Consider the following 27,154-nt stretch of genomic DNA (forward strand, 5'->3'; position numbering starts at 1 on the left):
AGCTTTCAGTTATTTGGTCAGTTCTGTCCGAGTACGTTGGCAACGTTGCTTTTCTACCCGCCGGATGTACTTTAATTATTATAAACAACCCTGTATATGTTTAACTTAGAAAAATAATAATGTGATTGTGCTAGCGCGATCGCGGTTGTATGTACACTTATGCCCAGACCACGGTCCGATAGTGAAATAATGACTATCCAAAATTTGGACAGTTTGGACACTAAAAAAGGGGAAACTATGCAAAACATTAACAGTAGTGACAATGTGCCGAATCAGACTAGCAAAAACGGACATATAAGTTTCAGTGTCGCGTCCCTGTTGGCGGACACCAGGCCGGCGAAATCTTCATCGCCGGTATCACAAAGTTCCTCCAACTTAGCCCCGTCCAGTCCGAGAAATCCTTCTTCGGACGAGGAATACGACTCAAATCAGGAGGACGGGGAGGACTCCATTGTCGATGTAGAAGACTTGCATCAGAACGGAAAATCCTCCCCCAAAGAAGAGTCTGGCACGGACTCAGAACGACCTAGAGAAAGTATTCTGAGTCATGGACCTATTAGACCAACTCCTTTTTCTGCTTTGGCCGCTGTGTATCAAGCCGCACATCAGAATTGGCCTCCTCAAGGTATGATGAATCCTTTTGGAGGTCCTTCACCGGTTTTTCAAGGATCTTCACCTTTTGGACTTGGAGGATTAAATGGTGGTAAGTTTTGTTAATTTTTTAATAAGTTTTGATATTAGTTGACAAGGTAAGTTTTATAAAAACTGTGTCGCAAATTATTCTTTTTGTTTCAAACAAGGTAAAGGAGAAAATCTTTTAAGTGATTGAATATGATGGTTTCTGAAAATTTCAACAACTTTCTTTAGTAATAATTTTAAGTAAGACCTTATTGTTCCTGTTTGTATGTACTGTTGGTGACTGGTAGCGGGTTTGGGACGAAAGAAAACTGCACCAGTATCGAAAAAATGCCGTATACGTCTTTTTCAAGGCTCAAAACAGGCAAAGTCTTAAAGACAACGTTTTTTTTTAATGAAAACAATCAAATAGAACCATAATTATTCTAGTATAATTAAAATTAAATTAGAATTTAAAACAGACAGTTAAAACGGACATGATAAGAACAGTGACAGAAATACATTGCTAATTAATTAATCCTTTCAAGACTATATGGAGACTCAATTAGAGGATGTTGTAGAAAGGTTTACCTATTTTCAGTTTTCAAGACACTTTATGTCATATTTTTCGTGATGTTTCGTTCGAACACACTCTGTAGACATGTCTCCTACATTATCACTATTTTTATGTGAATATTTTTTAAAAATGAAGCACTTGTTCATCTTCTCACAAGTGTATTCAATTGAATGGGAACTAGAACACAAAGTCTTCTCCATACGTTAGTTAACTTCTAATTAAAGAGGACCGGTCAATATGTTTCGAGCATATAAATGCCCATCATCAAGAGCTAGAAGAATTACAATCTACTCGAAATGAACTTAAAAAACGAGAAACATACCTTATAAGAGCGAAATTACGTTGGCTGTCTTTCTAAAGAGGGGAGACAGTAAATATTATGATTTTTTACAAATATTTATTTCAGTACTTTCTGTACATGTTTTCGGTATTTCTTTTATAAGAAGCAGAAACCTGTACATTGATATATATTTGGGCATTGAAAACTAACTTTTTTTTATTAAATTGCTATTTTAAACACAGAAAAACCTAACATTTTATGTCAACATCGCAGCAAAATTTTACCTTTAAATCAGTAGTGCAATTATAGTGAAAATTGTGTTTAATAATAATAATCATTTATTTAGTCCCTTCTCACAGTAAAATCATCACACTCTTTTTTCAAGAATGGACAACAGTCAACATTATTGTTTTCCTAGAAAGACATAATTTTTTTTTTCAAAATCGTTTGAAATGATGTTGAATTATACAAAATTTCGTAACTTCTTGGAAAAGTAGGATTTTGGCAACGCCACACCATTCTACCATTTTTGATAAACTGTTTTCAGAGAGTCTTTTTTGAGACAAAATTTACAGATTTACTGCTTATGCTTGGCCCGAGGCTTGGACTTTGTAGATTATGCCAAATTTTAAAACGAAAATTGTAATTTTTAACATTTTTCTGATCTTGGTTTTTTAAGTAAAGACCTACTTCAAAGAAGTACTGAATACAAAAGATAGTCAACCATCTACGCTCTGTGGTTTCCAAAAATTTGCTTACATGGTATCGTAGTTTGTACGTTTGGCTGCTAGAAGCCGTTTAGTTAGCTCATTTCAAATTAAAAAAATATAGATATTTTGGTTCTTTTAAGTTCAAATAACTGTACAAATTGACTATTAAAATTTGATCTTTTTTCATTTTTAAAGATAAGAAATAAATACCCTTTGATTTTACCCTTAATAACTTGATTATTGGAAAATGTATACAGAGTTATGGCAGTTATATAGAGGCAAGATGTTATCGTTAATAGATAGTCCAGAATATGTGCTTTGCAAAAATATCCTCTTTTGAAGTACCTTTTACGGTTTTTACTAGAGGGCGCCAAAGTCGGTTTAATTGATAATAAACGTACATTTGGAAACAGTGTCTCAAAATTTCAACTTGTGTTTAAATTTTTAATTTTTGGTACAATTTAACTAAGCTAATAAGTCATTAGTGGCCCCTAGCAAATGGATCTGTAAGGTAACTTTTGCTAAAATACCAAAAGCAAAAACTAAACGAAACCTTTTTGGTGAAAGATTTTTCTTTGAAAGACTCTGTTAGATAATTATAAATCACAGAGTAATACACAACATCAGCGTGTCCCATCATGTGTCTATGGTTTTGCTTTTCAAGCCAAGTAAAACCACGTACAACTCATATATGAGTAAGTAATACTTGTATCATAGGTTACAGTGTTGTTAAATAGTTCTTTTTTAAACGTCTAGGGCATACCTTCTTCTCAACTGGTGGTGCTGAAAAACTCCCTTAGTATAATAATGATGCAAAACCCTTTTTTTGTCAACTTTGCAAAAATTGGCTGTCGGACTAGTTATTGTAACTTCCCACAATTGCTCACTTTTGAAGCAAACCAAAATTACAAAACCGTAATAATGTTATTCATTTCCTATAGAGAAATGTTGAGATACAGCTCTATGAGCAATTTATCCAACGATTTAGTCTAACTGTTCCTGCAAACTTTATCGGCATTTGACCTGAGGTTGTTTAAGGTATTCGTGCTTGCTCGGAAGCAGAAAGGTCAGCTTAAACAAATTAAAATTCCTGGGATAAATCACACAATCAATCACTCAATGTTTCAATCCAAAGACGTTAAATTAATCATCTATATAAGAGCTGTGATGGATTTCAGTACTACGAAGGCGGTAATGTCAAGGTTTTTTCGATTTTCCATTGATCAAGTTCGTTGCGTATATGTTAGTTTTTTTCATGTCAACGGATGATGAGTTTTAAGCCTAACAGAAGTTTTTCTGATAATCTAAACTATAATAATGATTAGCACATTAACTTTGTAGAATTCAAAAAATGAACAAGACGTCATCAATCAGATTTGAGCTTATTCGGTGTGGTGGACATCAAAGACAAGCGACAAATCATTTTGCAAACCATAAAATTAATAATATTGGCAAATTACAACCTCAAATTAAGCTATTAAATTTGAAAACCGTAAAATTGCTCTGTTGATACTTTCATTTTTTTTTTCGCTTAGGGTACCGGTTTGTTTGGTACTTTTAGGTGCGAAGACTATAACCTTTTACGATGCCGATGGGGCAGTTAAAATGTATTCTTTCGGGCAGATTGTTTTATGGAAATGAGCGGCAAATTAACTCAGTTTGATGGTCTTAATAGAATTGATGGGATTTTTTTGAGTATCAACATAGAGGGCCATAATTTGTTTCGTTGCCAGATACATACAGAAAGCGGGTTTCTTAATCGTTTTCGTCACGAAACTCCTACTATAGAGTTTTCGTTTTATCAAAAGGACTCTTTATAATTAACTACTCCCATATTCAAACACCTAATATCCTGCCCTCTCTCTCTCTTTCGTTTCGGTTTTATACCTGGTGAATAAATTAGTTCTGTTATTTGTTGAAAGAAGTTTCGTCGTCAGTTTGAGCACAGTCGAAATTGGCCGACGTTAATAAGAATATTAATAATCCGTTCAAAGGGTCATTAAAAGGGAGGGAAAATGGCGGCCTTTGTCGTTGACCGGATCGCGATGACTGACGAAAATTAAATCTAAGTAATCGGCTTTCAGTTTTTTTTTCGAGACGCGAGGATCTGTCGGCTTCGTCAAAGGAGACTTAATAAAGTTATTAACGAGATAATAGCGTGGTAGCGCCACCCAAATAAAATCCAATTAAAGTCCTTTGTAGGTCCCTGTGATTTGATCGATTTGATAACGGCTTAAGCAAACAGTAAACATTCAAACTGATTTTGATAAACTGGAAAACCTTTTGTTGTGTAGCTAGTAGCTTTACAAGGTATTAAGATTTTTGATTCCGAAAAATCCGTGCTCTACGGGCTCTACCACCCTTTTTGGAAAAATGGAAAAATTGATTGTGACAGGAAAATTCAGTTCGTTATTTATGGTTTTAGAGATTTTGTTTATCAATAATAAAATAAATGAAGTAAAACTTTTCTGACAAAGTGATTCTTGTACCAAATGGGTAACAAACTTGTACCAAATGGTAAATAACTTTTTTTTATTTTAAAAGTAACCTTCTCTAAAAAAAACAGCATTTTCAGCTTTATGTCACTTTTCTATATTATCTCATGTTTAAATTATGACTAATAATGTTTTTGAGATGAAAAAAATTATGCAATTCCGAAGATACAATTATTGAAACAATTTGTAATTTACCATTAATTTACTGACATTTGTGAAAAAACTGTGTCTTGTTTCGAAAATTGTAAGAAAACGGTGTTAAACTGTAATTCATGCAAATTCTAGGCAAATTTTGACAGTATTGACACTACGGACAGATATCACGTGGTTTTTGGAGGATAATTTAGCTAGGCAGTAACGAGACCACTGTCAAAATAACTGTCATAAATCTCAGAAACACGTTTTGTATCGAATACTGCAAGAAAACTTTTTTAAACCCTGATTTTTGCAACTTTTCAGCACAGTTTAACAGTTTGATAGTCAGGGACAAAATCGCCTGTAAAACCCAGTTGGAGTAAGAAAATTATAGTTTTGAGCACATTTTTGGAATCCACCTTGAATTTCCTAACCAATAACCTGGAAAAACACTACAAAATTTGCTACAGTCAGGGAGAAATGCGGTATTAAAATTTGAACTACCAGAAACAGTTTGAATGGACAGTCAGGGACAAAATTGCCTGTAAAACTGACTTGGAGTAAGAAAATTGCAGTTTAGAGCACATTTTTGGAGTCCTCATTAAATTTCCTATCTAACAACCTAAAAAAACTACACAATTTGATACAATCAGGAAGAAATGCAGTATCAAAATTTAAATTGCCGGAAACACAGTTTGTAAGGACAGTCACTAGTCAAGGATAAAATTGCCTGTAAAACCCAGTTGGAGTGAGAAAATAAATGTTTTAAGCACATTTTTGGAATCTTCATTAAATTTCCTATCCAATAACCTGAAAAAACACTACAAAATTCGAACTACCAGAAACAGTTTGAAAGGACAGCCAGGGACAAAACTGCCTGTAAAACTCACTTGGAGTAAGAAAATTACAGTTTTAAGCACATTTTTGGAGTCTTCATTAAATTTCCTATCCAATAACCTAAAAAAAAACACCAATAATTTGGTACAATCAGAGAGAAATGCAGTATCAAAAATTGAACTGCCAGAAACACAGTTAAAAAGGACAGTCACTAGTCAGGGATAAAATTGCCTGTAAAACCCAGTTGGAGTGAGAAAATGACTGTTTTAAGCACATTTTTGGGATGCTGATAAATTTCATATCCAAGATCCTGATAAATTTGGTACAGTCAGGGAAAAAAGCGGTGTTACTGCCAAAAACACAGTATTTCTAATTTATCAGTAATTTTCCTGGTAAAGTAAAATATTACCATTACCCATCATTACTTTTTATCATTTTCTTGTAACTTCTAAAAGCCCTGTAATTATTATGTCTTTTTAGGTGAAAGACGTTGGAAAATAAAAATCTTTAATAAAAAATGAAATACAGGGTTACTCAAAAAATGTATTTGGTTTTAAATGTGTACAAGGTGTCGTAGGTGGCGTCCTCTACATTTTACAACGGAAACGAGAGCAGATTTGAATTTTTTACACAACAAAACACCACTTAGTCGAATTTTGTAACAATAAATCAATTTAAAAAAAAATATGACGGAACCAAAAAATAAAAACCAAAAATAAAACCAAAACCAAATTAAAGTTTTGACACTCTGTATCTCCGAAATTATAGACTTTTGGACTGAGGTAAGTACTAAGTTGGGTTATATCGTCATATTTTAGCCTCCAGAATTTCTGTAACATTTTTTCCGCACCTTTCAGGGACACCCTGTATATTAAAAATATGCCGGATTTGATAATCCTATGAATCATATTTATGAAGAAGACTGTGTATTATTTCTTTTTCACTAAGAAATAAAAGTTTTCATGTTATACAAGGTGTTTAATGTGTTACAAGTTTCATCCTGCAGAATCGAATACTGGTCTTTTCACATGATGGGACATACAGGGTAGACTAAGTTAAAAAAGGGTAATAATTACATGATGAAGTGGTTCAACCGTTCAGTTTTTTGCACTTAAATTGTTTTTGCAACAAAATAACTCAAGATTACAGGATGATCATGTGAAGGGTTTTATATAAAAGTTATTAACTTACACTTTGATGTATTTATTATTGTAGATTAGAAACAGAGACAAATCGCCTAAGCGTTGTTCACCTGTTTGTATATTTAGAAATCGCAGTCTGCCATGCGAGCAACCACCATTGGGTTTTTCGTCTTTTGTTTTGGGTCTCTCTTAACATAATATATAAATACACTCGGTTTCCGGCGATTCGGCCTTTATTTATAGCTTGTAACTGTCAAAGTTCACGTCAAAATATGGTAAAGCGCTCTTAATCATTTCGCGGCTTTATTAATGGGCTATTAGGCTGCCTGGGACATCACTTAAAAAATGTCGGGAATGCCGCCGTAGGATCGGAGGGAAAATAACTTTATAAATAGATTTGAGGAAATGAAATATTGCTGGCGTTTAGCCCGAGGGACTGGAACATTAAATAAGCATCGTCGATGCTTTATGGGGCGCTTTAACAGAGGAATGCCCGTTAGCTGTTATGACTTTATTTCCATTGATCAAAGACCGCATGCGCGACAAAGTCAACGTGCTCACTCTCACTCAATGGGTGGTCCTTTTCTGACGATCATCAGGTCATTTAAAGTCCAACCGCGACATGAAGAAATCCAAATAGTCAGTCATTAATCGTGTTCAAGATCCACTCCATATACGTTCTAGCAAGCTAGATTTCTAGCTAATTTCAGTTTTTTTAGGAGTTCATTAACCATATCCAACAAGGGTTAATCGTCGTGTTCTTGGTTCCTGTAAAACAAATACAAAAACCGTCGATTTAATTAATAGTCACCAACTAAAGCCGGCCACCAGTTTGACCAATAAACTACCATTGCTCTATTATGCGATGCAAACTATTTGCTGCAATTTATCCGACCGATTGTGCAATGGCGGAAGGTCGTTTCGCTTTTTTTTGGTCCCTCTGTAGATGGCGGCGCAGTCGGGTTACTTTTAATCAATTAAGCTTAATCGTTTTCGAGAAACCCGCCTTAAATTGACGTTCCCAGAACGAACGAGACTATCGATTGATAGCTAACTGTACGACGCAGCAATGGAAATTGCAACAATCCGACTCCATTTTTGCCATGCCGATCCATTAGATAATAGTAATTTTATGCCACTCGTTCTTAAGGTGATTTTCTTTTATAATCCTGTCGGAATTAATTTCTCGACTTGTTCGGAACGCGCATCTAAACGCTCGTTCGCGGAAAATCGTTTCACGCTGAACAATCATCCGCCAATCAAGAAATTGCTCCGCTTTATTTATACAGGTTGTCGCCTCTAAACTGTATATTAATGGAAATTAAAATTCCGAATTACCATTAATGTAATGGAAATAGGTACATTCCGTAGATGCAACTCGGTGCATGTGGCAGCGTAAGGAAAATAAATCATCCTGTGTATTAATGTGAGATAAATTGAACACTTTTTGGGTTAGATAGCTGTAAAAACTATATTGTCGACATTTTCATGTCTTAAACTTAACTGGACTCATGGAAAACTATACAGTGTCCAACCACCATAAGGTTTAATTTTTACAAGTACGGTCCTATAGTACTTTAATCTACTCTGAACCAGTTTTCTAGTCTAAATGCTACATTAGCACCGTATTTAAAAAACTTCTTTAATTCTTAAAAAAGAAACAAAATTTTGATTTTTGTTGAATATCTCCGAAACTATTCGGATTTTTAAACAGCAGTGTGTGTTGCCTATACAAAAATTCGCCTCTGGCTTCATGTACCTGTTATACATCTTCCAAGATTCCCGTGCTTTCTGGTGAATTTGGGACACCTTGTATAGTTTGCCTCAAGTAAGCAAGATATAATTTAGTACAGCAAAAAAGTGTTAAAAGATATAAAAGGAAACTACTCTGGCTGCTGTTATACAAAGTTGGTTTTATACAGGGTATCCCAAAAATAATACCACAATGTTCTTGAAGCTTTTAAATATAACAATCTAACCTAACTTATAGTTTTCTAAAATATTTTTTTTATTAGATCAATTTCAATATTCCTCTAGGGAAGATCTTGTTTTAAAAACTGCTACCTGTGGTGCACCTATTTAAAATGTCCTAACTTTTTTGAGACACTCTGTATTTAATTCTAAACTAATAATTATTATTCTTTAACGTATTTTACCTAAAAAAGTATACCTGGCAAGAATTGATTGCTGAACAGTTTTTGAGATATTTGGATTTAAAAATTTTGTTACGAAAAACTAAAATTAATGTGTACTTTTGACTTTTATTTTTTCCATTTATATTTTCATTTCTTGGTTTTTTAGTTTGTAATTTGAATTTTGTGACACCCCGTATTAGTAATAGCTTTTGCTATAAACTAAGTCTAAAATTTCTGTTCTCTATCTCATTCTGTTTAGACAGGGTGATTTTTTTATTTAACCCTAGTTGCAGGAAACGTAGGAATGTTTACATTTTCTTTTGAGGAGTGTAAAGCTTTATTTCAAAAAATCACGATTAACTTTGTTAATGAATTGAATATTTCCAAACTTGGGACAAAAATACAAATCACTTTTGTTTTTATCTTACTTAAAAGGTAAAGCAGGGATAATTTAATAATTAATTTCAGTTTAATGCAAGATCGAAACTCATACGATTATTCTAAAATGCAACTTTGTCCTGAGGCTGATCACTTCAAGATTGAAACACAAATACAACACTTTTTACTCCATTCGAAATTCAGTAAGAGATAATCAAGATTGACATCGTGTTTCTGATGAAGGATGATGGAGGATGATGTTTTTCAGGTTATTGAATAGAACATTTAATGAGGATTTAAAAAATGTGCTAAAAATAGACATTTTATCACTCCAAGTGACTTTTACAATCGATTTTGTTTTTGACTGTCCTCTCAAATTGTGTTTCTAGCAGTTCAAACTTTGACACTGCTTTCCTCCCTGACTGTATCAAATTTTGTAGTGTTTTTTCAGGTTATTGGATAGGAAATTTAATGAAGATTTAAAATTGTGCTTAAAACAGTCATTTTGACACTCCAAGTGGGCTTTACAGAAGAATTTTGTCTTTGACTGTCCTTCCAGGCTGTGTTTTTGGCAGTTTAAACTTTGATACTGCTTTTCTCCCTAACTGTACAAAATTTTGTAATGTTTTTTCAGGTTATTGGATAGGAAATTTAATGAGGATTCCAAAACTGTGCTTAAAACAGTCATTTTTTTACTTCAAGTGAGTTTTACAGTCGATTTGGTCCCTCACTGTGCTCAAAAGTTGCAAAAATCGGGGCATTGTTTAGAAAAGTTTTCTGGCAGTATTCGATACAAAACGCGTTTCTGAGATTAATGACAATTATTTCACTTTAGTGCCTAGCTAAACTATCTTTTAAAAACCACGTGATATCTGACCCTAATGTCAAAATTTGCCTAGAATTTGCAAAAATTACAATTATTATTATTAACACAGTTTTCGGTGGTACATTTTTCTGTCATACTGAATTTTACTTTACCTTACCGGTAAATAACCACGGTCCCGGTTACGGTAAATTTACGCCCATCACTACTTTTTTCCATTATCTTTTCAGTCCATTTTTCTATATTTTCCATAAACTCTAATTGACTTCAGGAAAAAAACAGGAAAGTGATTTTAATTTTACATTGTGTAGTTTTGCTACTGTTTCGATTATCAGATCTACAACCAATCAAGTCGGAGGTTTGTTTTTGCTTTTGCTAGGCTATTCATTCAATTTTAACTTGCAAGTCAATTTTTGTTAAACACGGTTTTTGCATTCTTGCATTCACCCCAAAGTTGTTAAATCCGTATTTATAAAATGTATTTAAGTTGGATATTTCTTCCGCAGTTTTTTAATTTTCTAGGTCATTATCACGCTTTATATTTATGCACACAATAAATTTTTGCTCAAATGCTTTGGAATTGTCAGGATTTTTGCGTTAATGCTCTTTTCTACAAGTTTTAATAAAATTTAAGTAATTTCTTTAATTTCTTCTTTTTAAGACAGGTATTTCGTAAATCTTTAGCAGAAAAAGTTTCATTTTTGAATAGGTAATAACCATTATTTCAATTTTCTTCTAGAGTTTTAAATTTACATTTTTTGGAGTTATATACAAGTGTTTTAGGTTAGGTTACGTTCTTGAACTTTGTTCCATACAAATTATTGTACTGTTTACTTTACCTCTCACATTTTTTAAATTGCAATTACTTTAATTGATGTTATTTGCATTCTGAAAGTTGATTATTTTTTTTCCTTAATGCAGCATCCTTTTTAAGGTAAATTTGGCAAAGAGATATGTCGGTCGGTAAATGGTCAAAGCCAATAATAATAGCCAATTACCGGGCGCATAACGAGAGAACCAATGCAAAACTGGCGGGTACCGGGGCACCAACAAATTAAAATAATAATAGTGGCTTTTACTGTCGACAGCCCGTTTCAAATTCTCGGGAGTTTTTCAATAAGTAAATAAATAAATAACACTTAATCACCTTTATCTCCGCGAACGTATAACCTTTATAAAACGTTGCGAATTTATTGGACGTCCAGCTAACGGCTAATAACGTTAAATTATCTGAACGTTCCATCTATTTTATGGCAACGTTCCCCGCTCACCGTCTCGCTTACAAGTTACCAACTTGGAATATGTATATAATAAAATATCCTATTTGTTAAGTTGACTTCCATCCTACAAAACATCCGTTTTTAAGATAAAAACAGCATCTCTGAATCGTACTGTAATTACCTTTAGTGGACGTCTATTAAATTAATAGACTGTCCAACGTACGAGGGTTCAAGACGAAGTATGCAAATTCTTTGACTTCGAAGAATGCTCTTTAAGTTGCAGTCGAGATCTCGTTATGCAAATCACACGCTTTTGCAATAATGTCTATAAATCTAGAAGCATCACCCCAGTTTGCACTCGTTCGTGTGTTTTAAATGTCAATCACCGACAATCATGTCTGTGTTATTTAACCAAACTAATTTTTTCGAGCCTTTCACTTTATTTTATAATGGCAATTAAATGAAATGAATTAAATAAGATCAACCACAACAGAGTAAATAACTAAAATTTACACCAGTTGACTGACAGTCAGATAAACTCAAAAATGTTTTGAAACTAAATGCACAAACTCCGTAAGGAACTTTAACAACAATTAAATTTGCAAAAAAATTGTACCAACTTTTTGTACTATCAAAAATGGGAAAAAAGCTAAAGTAAAAAATCAGACGAAAATAAAAAAGTTACAATTTTTGAGGCTATGATACACACACTGTTTTTGGATTTTTTCGAACCTTTGTAAATATACGATTCTTATTGGAAATTGGTTATAAACACAAAAATGTTTTGGTGTTGTAATGTAACTAGGTTTTCTTCGCTGTCATCTGTCAAAAAGTATAAAAAAACTGACTTTACAATGAAAAGTTAATTCTCCTTGAACCATATTTACCAAATTTAGTCTTACTAGGTACTACTAAATCCCTGCAGAAAGCTGGTTTGTACGTAATTATCATACTTTGTATTAGGTATATTATTGCTAACCAGCTTTATCAAAGGTAATAGTTATTTAAAAAAAAATAATAAGACGGGTGTATATCTGTCAAGTTTGACAAGTGACACAAAAGTGAAGAGCGGTTCCAGCTTATTGTATTATTTTGTGAATACTGTCTTTTTTACACTAAATTTCCTACAGGAAAGCCCAAAAAGGGCATTTGGTCAGTGCCTAGCGAATGACGTACAGGGTGTCCCAATAAGCCGTGCACGCGGCTTTTCCTCCGAAACTATATGTAGTATGGCAATAAGACATTTTTTTATTAGTAAATATGGCCAAGAGAAAATACTGAAAATAATTTTCAGCTTTCTAAATCCACCGCTAGGGGGCATTTCAATACCACTAAAATAAAAAATGTCCAAAAACTCTGGAAAAAAAATGTTTTTTCACACAACGATAGATAATCTGATTGCTTATGGAATAAGTAATAGGAAGCTATACCATTGCATTTGATTTTTTTGAGATATCTAAGATGAAAGCGCAATTTTTGTTAAAACGCCCTCTATTTAAAAGACCGAAAACTAAATGGAACATTGTTTTGGGACACTATACAGGACAGAAAATTCTCTTTAAAATGCCGCAAGAATAAAGTTTCTACGATTAGCCGTTTTCGAGATATTTCATTTTTTTCAAAGCAAACTTTGGACTACGCCTATCACTTTATTTGAAGATATAGAAAAAAAAGTTAAATAAGAAAATTCTTCGTAGAGAATAGAGGATTACTTTTGTGAGATTTTTACTATACCTTTCCATTTAATTTTTCAGAGTTTTTGGACATTTTTCATTTTAGTGGTATCGAAACGCTCCATAGCGGTGGATTTAGAAAGCTGAAAATTATTTCCAGCATTTTCCCTTGGCCACATTTACTAATAAAAAAATGTTTTCGTAGCTATGCTATTTTTGAGAAACAGCCGCGTGCACGGCTTATTGGGACACCCTGTAGACTGCCACAATTTTAACAATTTTTTGAGTCACGTGACTCATTCTTTATTACCTCAAAAAGATTGATGGAATTTTGAAGTTGACACACACTGGCTGACAATTTGACAGTTTTTACTTTGTTTTCAATTTCAACTATTTTAACAGTTTTTTAACTGTATTTCTGAAAAAAAAAAAGACAGGGTAAATTTGTTGTATAATTTTTCAGATATTTGCTCGTGTTTCGAAAAGTAAAAAATGTCAAAAAATCATTATGAAAAAGGAGCTTGTAAAAATGAAAATAAAAAGCTTTGAAGGAGAAAGTTTTTAACAAAAGTTTTGTAAATTAAATTTAAAAAAAAAAACGTTGACAATACATACAATTTTAAGAAATAATATGAATGACAAAAGTTAATTTTTGGACATTATCAATATTCTTACAACTGTAAATTGCTTTCTTATTATAATAATACACATTAAAATGTTGTTCTCTTCAAATTAAATTAATCACCGTTCAGTGAAACAAAAATGAATAAAATTTAAAAGAAATGTTAATTTTAATTCGGGAAGCGAGCTGATTACATAAAATATCAACGATTATTAATTACACGCCTAGTAAAGAGCTTGTTAAAATAACATTTACAATTTAAATTAAAAGGCATTAAATATCCGGTTTTTTTTTCTTTCTCGGACTAATTGGGGATAATAAATTTATTCACTTGAATGTGAATGTAGAGACACGTTTGTAGGTAGTGAAGAATGATATTGTTTTGGTTTTGAAACTATAAATAAACTTAAAGATTTGTTTATTTGATTAAAACAAATATTGTTTCCTTGATTTCAATGTGCAGTTTTTATTTTTCTTAAACAACAGTGATCAATCATGCTGCTGACAAATAAGAAGACAACTCTAAAGCGCATAATTTATTTTTTTCAAATGTGGAAGCACACGCAAAAAGGCAATCAACCGAATTCGTAAAAGGCTGATAACTTGTCATGGAATTATTCTAAACGTATTCGTCCGACGATACTATTTCGAAAACATAAATCTACTTGTCTTGTCGTGAATCACCGAAACAAAAGCGAATCCTGTCAAGAGCTTACTCGAGTCAAATCTTCGGGATCGAATTTAGATCCGTCAGGCTTTGCATGTCGTTCCTCCATTGTTTCTGGTTTTGATGGATTTCCTTTCGATAAGCCGTAATTGGCCGAATTTATATTATATAGCATACCTAGGGAGCACAGATCGCGAGGATCGATACGTAACGCGACGGCATAACGAGTCGCTAAACAAGCTAAAATTGAAAACCCCGCGGAATATTTATTCGTCTTTAATAGTCCCGCATAATTAACGTTCCCCGTGCCTCTTGTCGGTCTTTATTACGTCGTTTGCCATCTAAATATAAACCAAAACAGTCAAAAAATGAAACAACATATAAATAAATCAGCAAAAACGCGCGGGGAGTTAAACGTCTCTAAGCAGCGATAAACTAATGGGCTATTATTCAAGACATCTCGAAACATCTGTCGCGCCCAAATAAACCGAAAAAAAACGCCACAATATTTCCTTGACAGTTTTTAAGTGAAAGGCGGCGATGGAAATAAATGAAAATTGCCTCCGATGTGTTTGTAAATGGTTTACACCGTAGACGGTTACACATGTCTGGAATACAGAACAACATCACCCATCATCTCTTGTAACCGCAACAAGGTGAAGTCAGATTAAGCAGAATGATTCTAAATCTTTAATGAAAACCACATTATGAAAACATATCTAAAAGTTTCAGTTTCATTAAATGTTAATTGCATTTAGATGATGATGAAAATCATCAAATGATGATAAAGAAGATTCAGATGCTCTCTACAGCTTTAATATTGAAGTCATAAGTGTTAAATATAACATAATTTACACAATAAAATTGTGTGACCATGTAAGGGTACCTTTTACTACACATCGTATTTTGTAACGTTTTTGGGTAGTAAATGCTAAACTAGTGCATTTGTGCCAAACTTTGAGACCAATTTGGTCGTTTGAATGGGAAACACATGGTTACACACTTGGTCCTGGTAGATTGTTTTTGATATACAAATTGTTGTATATACTAAAATTAAACCAAAAATTCTGTCATCACAACTTTGAATTCCAGAAAACAGAAATATGAATCCAAAATAGAAGAAATGTGCTTTTCTTAAGTGATAAATCTTTTTTTTTTATAGAGGGGGGAATCTGCTATTCAGAGATGTGAACACTGGCTAGTAAGTGTGCGGTGTTGAATGTCCACATACTGTCGGGTTGGCTGCTGGTGGAATCTTTACAAATCATCGGGTGTCAAACTCCTTTGATCTGCCCTTTCTTCTGCCTCTTTCTGGGTCTTGATATCCTTTATCATCTTACGGATCTCATCCCATGTGTTTTTGGTTTCGATCATCAGTTCGATAATATTCTCCACATCTATTTTTTTTATTTATGGCGATTTCGGTTTGAATCCGATGTTCCATCCATCTGTTGCACTGGAACAGTGTATGTTCAGGGGTATATCTTTACAGTACCTACATTTGTCATTCGTCATCGGATTTTCCTATTTTTCTGGTATAAGTCTTGAAACCTCTGATGACCTGATAGGGCTTAATATTTGCAAAATTTTGAGCCACATTCGAAAGATATTTAAATATACCACCAGGTGATCAACAAAAACATTGTTATAGACTGTATCCCTTTTATTTTAAGGTTAGGAATATTTTGGTAGTAATTTATGGATGCACTACATCAAATGGCTATTTCAGTTTCTTTAATTATCTACAGTTGATCAGTCGCCAGTGAAGAACCCTGTACCAAAATGATCACGGGACTTCAGAATCGCAACTGATGACAAATGTTAGCTTGTATTACTTGTATTACTTTTTTTCCAATTAGTCATGTGACCTTGCTAATTGAAAGTTAAAACTGTTCATGGTTCAAATATCATAATTTTTTTAATTAAATAATAATCAATTTAAATGTCAAATGTCAATCATTTTTATGCGCCCCTAAAAGCAATGCGATTATTTTTAAAATATCAAATTATTGAACAAAACAATATTATTTGAACAAAACAACCGTTTTGAGGCTAAGTAGAACCTTCTGGTGGTTACGTTGAAATTAGATTTTGAAATTTGAACATCCTGTATCTCTTGCGGACACATGTTCTCTTGAACTTTTTGCTTGATTTTTCCAGAAGAATCTTTCCTAGGCTTTTGTCACAACAACTCTAAAACACTCTGTATAGCAAACTAGGCTGATTTTTTAATATACTAGTAGGTTAGGTTAGGTTGAGTGACTTATTGATAACCAATGAAATAAATAGTTGTAGCAAACAATAATTGTACGTTTGGTAAGAAGTTCCTAATTCTCAGAACTGAAAGTTTCAACAGAGGAATGATCTCATTGATTACGTGACCGAAACTCATTTTCTGACTTACCTAGCTCAAGTATGGCATAATAGTAAAGTTATATTCTTATTTGTGTGACATCAGAATTAGAAAGTGTTCAACAAATCTAATGACAATTGCAACGAAAATTAAAATAAACAATTTTTTTATTGCTCTAATTGAATGCACGTAATGTGGTACTTTGTAAAACAACTCATGCATACCATTTACATATTTTATTTTTGGAAAATTTGCATATATTTGAAAACAAAAATTAATTCCACGGCCGTGAGTAAATAAAACGATACTATAATTAGAGACATCCAACATAATGAGGTTCTTATAAGCCGTTTTGCGTTGCGGATATTGCTGTATAGGGGCAATTAGCTGGCAATGAGTCGAATGAAGCTCATAAACGTTTGAACTTGTGGTAATTATGAATGAAGATTACAGAAACTCGATAGTTTATGTAGCAACGTACCGGGTCTCCGGTCTGACTGTTAACGACGTTCAGTCACCATACCGAGAATTTAAATTTGTTCTCGAATCAGATAAAAAGTTTATCCCTCCAAAAATAAAGCAATTAAAAAAATCGTCCAGCGCCCGGCAACTCGGACTGAAAACTGTTCGAGTTCGGACTTCTAATTACCATCAGATCCACTCGGATAGAATTCGAGTTAACAATTAATTAGCGCAAGTTTTAATTAAGCAAGCAATTAAACTCTAATTAGCTAGAAAACAGTAGCTTATTTATACACGAGTTTTCTGAATGGCCATTAACTCTGAACATAATCTGGCGTTTCGATCGTAACAAATTTTTCCAAAAAATTAAATAAACTGAATACCAGGGTCTGTGCTTGCGTGGACGTCTTAATGGACCTTTAGAAAGTCGATGGTTGAATTAATTTGGAAGTGACAAATCAACGTCACATACTGAAAAGGACAACCTTTTACAGTCTGGCTCAAAAACCCTGTCTGCAGGTCCAGATAACGCAACCAACGTCAACACCAAAAATGTTTATTAAAATATTCAACAACGCGTTCTTGGGTAATAGCTAGTTGGGTGTATAATAAAAATAAATCGCCTCTAGACACGCAATGTTTCAAGACTTTTTGTAATTTCTCGAGCCTAACTGGCTCTCTGAGTAACTAAGTAGTCCCATAAAAACTCCATAAACAAATAAGAAAATTAGTAAGGAATTAACGGACCGATTCCGTGGTATCTCTGTAAACGAGCCTTAATCGAGCGAGACAAATATCTTCGGGAGCCTGCTTATCAGCAATATTCAACGGTGAAAACCACTTTTTATACAGGACAGGACTTTAAAGGTGATTTGTTAACATTTCAAGTCTTAATTGATTTACCAATTATTAGAAATATCCTGTAAACAGATGATTTCAGAAAGGTGATCTATTGAGTTTTTTTGGTTCATAGATTGCACATTTATAAGGGGTAAACCAAGATGGGGCAAATTATTTGGAATAGGGTGATTATTGGCTCAATAGCCTCAAATGTGGTAAACTCCAAAAGAAAACTATTTTACACATAGTTCAATGGTAATACCGAAATAAATTAGGTGTATGGAGTAAATACTGATAATATGTCTTATGTTAATATCTACTTCTAATAACAACTAAAGTTATGTGTAGTACATTGCTATATCCGTTCAATTGCCCAAATCCATAACATTCCTAAAATTAACTCAGCAACTTCAGACGGTTTGGAACCATAAAGGCAGTGCATTAAGAGTAACAAACATTTTTCCCATTTAAAAAAAAATAATCACAAAACAGAAAATGTGATAAATAAGACCTAACAAATTTTAAAAAACAACCTGTTTTACATTGCAGTTTGGTGTCAAAAATATTAATTTTTTGAAAAAATTTTGCTAATAAATTGCAATTTGACCAGTAAATTTATGAGTTTAATTGAAATTTGCTTGAATGATATAATTTTCCTGTCATGGAAGTCATTTTCGGTCAATATTTACAAAATAAAATCCTAAAAAATAAAGACTAATAAAAGACTGTTTTGATTTGTTATTTATTGTTTTAGAAATTTTAGTTTATCAATAATAAAATAAATAAACTTTTTTAACAAAGTGATTTTTGTACCAAGTGAGTTCAAGTCTTATAAATTTTTTATAAACAAGTAGACTTTTCTAAAAAAATTGCATTTTCAATTTCTTGTCACTTTTCTTTATTATCTCATGTTTAAATTATGACAAATAATATGTTTTTGAGATGAGAAAAATGACGCAAATCTAGATATTATTGTTTATTGACAATAGCCAATGTAACTGTCATAAATCTCGGAAACACGTCTTGTCGAAAACTGTTAGAGAACTGTGTTATACTGTAATTCTTGCAAGTTTTGATATCACCGATATCACGTGGTTTTTGGATGATAATTTGGCTAGGGAATCACGTGACCACTGTCGAAATAACTGCCATAAATCTCAGAAACACGTTTTGTATTGAATACCGCAAGAAAAATTTTTTAAACCTTGATTTTTGCAACTTTTAAGCATAATTTGGCAGATTGGCAGTCAGGTACAAAATTGCTTGTCAAACCCACTTTTAGTGAGAAAATGACGGTTTTAAGCTCCTTTTTGGAACGCTCATTAAATTTCCCATCCAATAACCTGAAAAACACTACACACTCAGTCAGGGAGAAAAGCGGTGTCAAAATTTGAACTGGCAGAAATACAGTATTTACAATTTACCAGTGATTTACTAGTAATTTACCGGTAAAATTTTCCAGGAAAAGTAAAATATTTACTTTTACGGTAATTTACCCGTCACTATTTTACCAACACTTAAAAACGAAAATGGTTCACTTTGTGTTTTTAGTGCACTACAGAAGATTTATTTACCAAAAAGCTTTGATTACAAATTTGCTTGAAATGATCCATTATCTTAATGGGTTTTGCCATAAGAACTGAGAATATTTCAAAGCAAAAATGGTACAGTAAAGTTGTTAAAAATTAAACTTATAACAGGTAGTTTCTGTGGTTGTTGATAAGGGAAACAAGATAATAAACTTAAATATTAAAACATAAACTTTAATCAAATTCCTTTTTTTGGGTGATATTAATATTGTTGGAACAGATCTCATATTCTGTACAATTTATATTCGATAGACTTTGTACGATGGTAACCCATACAACAGTGTAACGCAAAACTACTTACTTAAATAATTTTAGTTTCATGGACAGTTGTTTTTCAATACTAAAACTGAATTTCTTTGCCAACTTTCTTTCAAAACTTTTAAGGCATGAAAACAAAATCTTGACAGTTTCTTCACTTAATTAAAACTTAAAGTCATTTTTTATCAATTTACACGTCTAAAGCTCTTGTCGAAAATTTCAATTAAGTCAGGCTTTAAATTCCACGTTTTAATAGAAATTTTCATCATTATTTTGTACAGTAAATTGTCCTTACAGTATCGAAAACTTGAAAAAGATTGAAAACACAACGTTTGCACTTAAAATATAAAACAATTCTACAATTATTGAATTTTTGGGTGGTTAAATTTTGAACATTCAAATGAAAACAAACTTTGTACGGTCCTGTAAAAAATGGCCTTCGAAAACAAGACCCATCAGTTTTCAATCGTTTAACGTCCCTTTTATTCAAATCCGAATGTGTTAATTAATGTATGCCGAATGATCCGGGAGATTAGTTCAATTAAATCGAACGAGCTCCCGGTTTTGGACATTCCACGGTCTCGGAGACACCAATTATACCGATTTGGCGGGGATGCATTATCGACGACATGCCAAAAACGAGCAGCTGGACCAGCTAGTTTATCGACAATTAAACCGTCGTAAAGGTTTCTCGAAATTCGCTCATTGTAATCTTTATTGGGCCGGTTAAATGGCGTGTTTGGTCTGTTTACGTATAACACCCAGTGGGGTGTCCGATTCAAGTGACGTTTATATCAGACCTGCAAGTTTATTAAAACTGAGAAAGTTGCCACCAAGATCGAGTTTCTATAATAATCAATTAAAACTGCGCAACACCATTAATTGCTATTACGAATTCAAACTGTTAACTACTACCTTCCATCCGTCCACCCGGGAGGTCAGAGCACACAAAACAAAAAGAACAATTACGTGATAAAACGTAATAAACCATCATAATTGTTTCCCGTATAGTTTTATATTAATTAATGCAATTAAAATCAACCCATATTAGTTGGGTAGTTGGGCTTGGAAATTGAAACCAATTAACAGAGAAAAATGCATTTAAAATTCATTCCTACACGACTTGCACATTATAAATGTGCATGTTGTATAAGTTTAAAGTAGTTCACTTTTCCCTATAGTATGTAATTGTTTTTAAACACTCCCGATAAGTGTTACTTAATTACTTAAGTGTCGAATTTAATTTTTAAACAAAATTATTCAACAAACTGGAAAAATATGTTTAATTGTTATTAAATGTGACAACGAATATTAATAGACTTCTTAATAGTTTCTGTTAATTTGCCAATTATTTTTGAATAATTGTGATGTATGACACGCGTAATTGCTGTTTAATGAACACTGGCTAGTTGATTGATAACTGTAATTTTCTGTTTTGTTTCAGTAGACGGTAATGGGGAACCACCGAAAATTAAATGCAACCTTCGAAAACACAAACCGAATAGGAAGCCCAGAACTCCGTTTACTACACAACAGCTATTAGCCCTTGAAAAAAAATTTAGGGACAAACAGTACCTTAGTATAGCTGAAAGGGCCGAATTTTCGAGCTCGTTACGACTGACCGAAACACAGGTAAATACTACAAAAGTTTGTATTTTAGTGTTTTTCCAGTTTCATGTTAAAAAATAATAGATTTTGTGTAACCAGTTGTAAAAAGTATGATTTTGTGTAACTAATGTTTGTCATCAATCTCGTTAGAATGTCGAATAATTTGTTTAGAGCCAAAAATCAAGGCTCAAACTTTAGAACTGAATTTTGGACGCCATTTTAAACTTTCTGTGGTACACACAGTATAAGTACTACTAATGAAAATCTTTACCATTTGAAAAAAATTGCTCAAAAATAAACGCTTTTAGCTTGAAACTAAAAGCAAAAAGATTTATAACACTTAAAAGGTGTCATATTGAACTTATTTTGTAATTTTTTTACCAATATTCTGAAAATCATTTGAACTACAGGATTGAGTTTGTCTACGAACATTGTATATACAGAGTGAGTCAGGATTTCAGTGTCAAAGTTTTAAACTTTCCTTTGTATTTCCAACACCTCCTCTACTATTGGAGATGATAACTTAATTAAATTTTAGTTAAGTTGCACGTATCAACAACATATAGTCTAAAATCAAATCAAATATTCTTCAGGGTGGTACTTTTTAGAAATTTTTTGACGCTCTATTGACTGCTTATTTGTGAATAATCAATTTCCACATTTAATTTGGGAACTTTTTTGCCCTTTGCATTTTGACCAAATTTGATTAAGTCTTCTCCAAAATTGTAGGAGGTGTGTTGCATATACTGAGAAAGGTTTTTCTTTTTAAGAACTCAAAATTTTTACAGCCTGTATCTCAAAAAGAAAGCTCTATCGAATTGACCTACAAAGCTTCGTCTTGGAAATCTTACAATATGAATTTGAAGTCAGGAGTATTTCACTAGAATTTACCTTAAATTGACTTACAGACCCTGATTTTGACCGCTGAAACGTTTGAAAAGGACCTGGAATTCTTGTATTTGAATTTCACCAGTTTTCATGACAATTCAACAGAATTACAGCATATTCTGCATTAAATTGTCTTACAGACTCTGATTTATGCTTTACAAACCTTAAAAAAGGACTTGAAAGGCTTTTAATTTGAATTTCAAGTTAGTTGACTGGAATTTCAGCATTTACTGCTTGAAATCGACCTACAGACCTTGATTTTGGCTTTTCAAACATTAAAAAATTACCAGAAGAGCTTCTAATTAGAATTCCCAGTCAGTTTTCAAATTAGTTGACGGGAATGTCAGCATTTTTTGCTTGAAATTGACCTACAGGCCCTGATTTTGGCTTTTCAAACGTTGAAAAATGATTTGGAAGGCTTCTAATTTGATTAAATAAATACAGGGTGTTCCATTTAAAACAGTGAAGTTGGTAGCAACTTTGGATATCTATGGTGGTAGTTCAAAACTGATTTTAGATGTGGAGGTTTTAACGGAATTACTTAACTCCGACATTATCAAAAAGTTTCTATCGCAGTTTTCGAAATATCGACCGCGGTATAGCTTCCGGCGGATCACTCTGTATAAACTGATTCACTTTGCCTCGGAAGAAAATTCTTTAAAATCTCCTCCCCAAAAGGGGTTTTCCCCTTAACTTTTAAGTCCCTGGAAAAACTCGTGAATGAAAGTGAGTAAGTAAAGTAAATGATTTTCGAGAAAAATTAGCAAAAATAGACAGAAAAGTAGTCAATTTAGCATTACTATATGAACGGAGATTATTAACATAAAAACCTCGTTTTGTGGAAAACGTTTGACTTTAGAGCAATGAACCAAGAAGACGCTTTTAGTGTAAAGTTCATTGGCGTTTCAGAACTTACTGTCCAGTGGCGTAAAGGTTAAGGGAAAACTTACGAAACCTTAACATTTCCTGTAGTAAAGCTATTAATAGTAGTAAGGTGTATTATTGGCATTAAACTAAAACTAAAGCGTATAGAGAATAATTGAAGAGGGTTTTTTCATGAGGAATTTATACAGTTTCTGCACAAAACACAAATTAACGCCTAATTCATTTTCTTGGCGTACATTTTGCTCCACAACACTTCTTTTGTTGTAAATTATAGCATTGGTACCAACATTTTCATAATAACTAAGCTTGTTCTGTGAGTTTCTAAATTCTTATTATTTTATTTTATTTTTGAAAATATCAATAAGCATCTTTTTCCATTTCAGGTGAAAATCTGGTTCCAAAATCGTCGAGCTAAAGCGAAACGTCTTCAAGAAGCCGAGTTGGAAAAACTCAAGATGGCTTCACTGTCCCGCCATCCGCACCCTCTCTACCCTCATCCCTTGCAGGGCTACTTTAGCCCAGGGGCGGCTCACCCATTGGCGTCGTTGTTGGGGGGACGCGGTCCCATGCCGCCCCTGGGTTTGCTGTCCCAACAACCTCCGCAACCACCTCCCCATTTAACTCGGTCGCCCAGTCCACACATGTCCTAATGTTTTCTTTAAAAAGGAATGAGTTAGTTTTGGTATCACCCAAAATAAAAAAAAATTTTGATATGTTTTGTAAATTTTATAAGTGTTTGATTTTTTTATAAAGGGCAGTGTATAAAGGTGTGTATATTTTATGTATAGTATTAACTTGATTGATTGAGTGAGAGTAAAATGTGTTCAAAGTGACAGTTAATTGATATTGCAACATTAATGTAGAAGACCTTTTAGTTCTTAAAATATCATTTGACACATTTCTCTCAAACTTTTCCTTAGAATTGCTACCTTTCTTTATTGTTTCCTGCGTTAATAAATTTTCGTGATATAATTAACTAAATCAAACTAAGAAAGAAAATAAATGCACGTTAAATACTAATCAATAACGAACGGGGGTCATATTCATTCAAAAAGCGATAATCGGACCTTATCGAACCTGTTTACTAAGTTGGATACGTTAATTAAATTAGGGACGAACTACATCATTTTAAATAAGAAAGTTATATGCAGATGACGTGTTGATTATTATTACAATTATCGGCACCAAAACCGCCACAATAACAGTGCGACTATATCAAATTATTATGCGTGCAAAACACAGCAATTAAATTTATATTTCTCGTCTCGTTGGTGTCAACGATTAATTATTATGGGTGTAAAGATCACATTGTATGTGGTAAATGATATTGGGGTCACCAATTTATCTTCGTATATTTTTTTCAAATTAATTAGACCGACGCAATGTGTCACCAACACCCGATAGATTTTTGAACACTTTGAACGAAAACAATCCAGCTTTTACTTTATGATCCAATTAAGAACGTTTTAATTTATAACAGTCGACGTTTTGCGTACATAAAAAAACGTAAAGCACCTGGCTTGTGATATTAATGAGCACAAAGGATGCTATAAAGCGGTTTTAATGGAGTAGCAAATGAAAGCTCTAACTATAGTACCGGGCGTGCTTTTGTTTGTTCAACACATTTAAAAAAAAAAACAAGTAGTACCGAACGCATGCCAAAACCTTGTACCACACTTTTGTTTACCGTGTTTTTCACGGTTTGTACATGAAGAAAAACGAGTTATCTAAGTATATGTCAGACTGCGTGTTTACATATTTAAATGCGGCAATAAAGCGTCATTATCGTTTGCTTAAAATTAACAACTTTATCAGTTTTGTAGTTTCAGCACAAATGAGGTTTTACAATGTTGCTAGAAATTGTTTAATGGTTTAAGAATGACAAAGAACATAATATATGAATCATCTAATTATGTATAGATGTAATATATTAATACATAATGTATAGATGATTCATAACCAAAAACACATAATTGCACAGTGACTTTTTGAAGTTTACTAGGAAAACGGTGAAGGTATTTTACTCTGATATTTACTAATTGCCTATAAACATATACATTTTTTTACAAAATGACAAAATTTTTGTAGTCTAGTAAAGTGAATTTGTAAATGGCAATTGCACATTCCGTTTTTAGAGGCTTGAAAAAGCTAAAACACTTAAATTTCCCAACAAGTGCGAAAAGTGATACTTTCTCGCCCGCTGATCGAGTACGGGTAAGGCACTTTACGCACGTGATAGAAACATAATTTTTTCTACGAGCGTTTTTAATAATTGGAAAGAACGACAATTGAAAATAAATGATAAATTAAAATTAAAAAAGTAATTTTTAATAATAGTGAATTTAACAATATAGTTATTTTCTACATATTCATATGTTGACGTTGTTTTTTTCAAACCATAAAATACGTGAATAATGTCACGTATGCTATCCAACAAGAACCTGTCCAGTAAATTCATTATAATAATTATCTGACAATCATCTGTTTTGTCATTATTTATTAATAAAAACAAAAATATGAGTTTTTTCAAGTCTGCGAACTTTTTATATGAATAGAAATTAGCAGAAATAATTAAAATTCTTATCTGAGCAATTGTATGATTATCAGGTTTTGTCACGTACGCTGGCTGTTATAAGAAAATAACAATTTTACAAAATGTTCCACAATTGTTACTATGTTTTTCAGTAAATGCATTAGAAATCTATTTCTCTTAAAACTATTTTTGCAGTAATTTCTCAAGCCCTCTTCAATATTTTTTAAACAAAATTTCAATCATAAACTTGTACTTTTCAATTAATTTTCCCTTTCTAGAGAAAGCTCTTTATTGACTTTTTTATTTACAGAATTGATACTGAGGTTAAATGACTTTGTTAACTAATTCTTACGAACTCTTAATTTCTTTATTTTTGTGAAATTCCTTCAAACATCAAATCTCCAACCAATAAAATTTATCACAATCAATTCTTAGTAATTATTTAACTAATAAATTCACGATTTAATGAAGCAAATTGATATCTCGCTTCTGTTTTGTTACCATTTTATAAAAAAAATAGTTCATCCAAGTTTCGGCAAAGTTAAAGAGAGCAAACTTAACCTTTAACATTACAATTGTAACATTTAACTAACAACTATCTGCAATAGAGCTATACAAGTAATTACCGACTTTATCTGTAATTTATTTTCGAAAAACCGCCTCTTAACCTAATCAGTGGGGAAACAACTGAATTAAATTGCAAACGTCACATTATTTTGTGAATTTTAATTTAAGTGTAAATAACAATATAATTTACAGAACCCATTAAAAACATTAACGAACGTGTAACAGATAAATTAAAAATAATAAATAACTAATAATTATTACTGTTTGTTATCGCGAAGTAATTTACTTTAATGGCCTCACTAAATTTAAATAGATATGACATAAGAAATGGATTTACCAATACCCAGTAAATTTGGAATGTGTTGTTTCGTTTCTAAATTAATTAATTACTCCATTCTTATCAGGCGGAGAAATTATACTAAGGTTATCGGTAGGTCGGGGCATTATTGATGGTGTCAAACGCGGAACCTTAACCTAGAAGACCTATTTTAAAAAAATATATATTTTTAGAAGGATGTTTATGTCCCCCTTTTGTTCAACCTGCATTTGTTTTTATTTCAATGTCTCTAAATAAACTTGTACATTGTCTGTAAAATATTGTGTATAATAAACTTGGTACGTTTGTATTTTTAATGAAATATAACACAATTGTTAGAGAAGTGGCGTGTGTGTAATTAAGTAGTGTTAAATTGAGTAACTTATTGTGTAAAAAAAACAAGAGAAACATGGTTGATAATTGACGTAACGTATAAGGAAATTTAATTTAGCTAAATAGGTATTATTAGAGAAAACTCAAATATAACAACAATTACTCAGAATTTTGTAGTTTTATTTCAACATTTTTCAACCGTTATTACGCCCA

At 32.5% G+C, this 27,154-nt stretch overlaps 1 protein-coding gene across 2 annotated transcripts; it reads left to right on the forward strand.

The window, feature by feature from the left end:
* Dr (muscle segmentation homeobox protein Drop) lies at positions 1-27,110 on the forward strand. Of its 2 annotated transcripts, none has more exons than XM_081978091.1 (3): positions 1-703; positions 21,259-21,443; positions 23,576-27,110. In XM_081978091.1, exons 1-3 carry the CDS (start codon positions 160-162, stop codon positions 23,840-23,842), a joined length of 996 nt encoding a protein of 331 aa, XP_081834217.1. In that variant the 5' UTR covers positions 1-159; the 3' UTR covers positions 23,843-27,110. The 2 variants fall into 2 exon arrangements, with proteins under 2 accessions (XP_081834217.1, XP_081834216.1); XM_081978090.1 differs by having other exon boundaries at positions 2-703; positions 21,256-21,443.
* The last annotated feature ends 44 nt before the right edge of the window (positions 27,111-27,154 follow it).

The sequence above is a fragment of the Ips typographus genome, linkage group LG4, assembly GCF_016097725.1.
Source record: "Ips typographus isolate SLU linkage group LG4, UJ_Ityp_2.0, whole genome shotgun sequence".
NCBI lineage: Eukaryota > Metazoa > Arthropoda > Insecta > Coleoptera > Curculionidae > Ips > Ips typographus.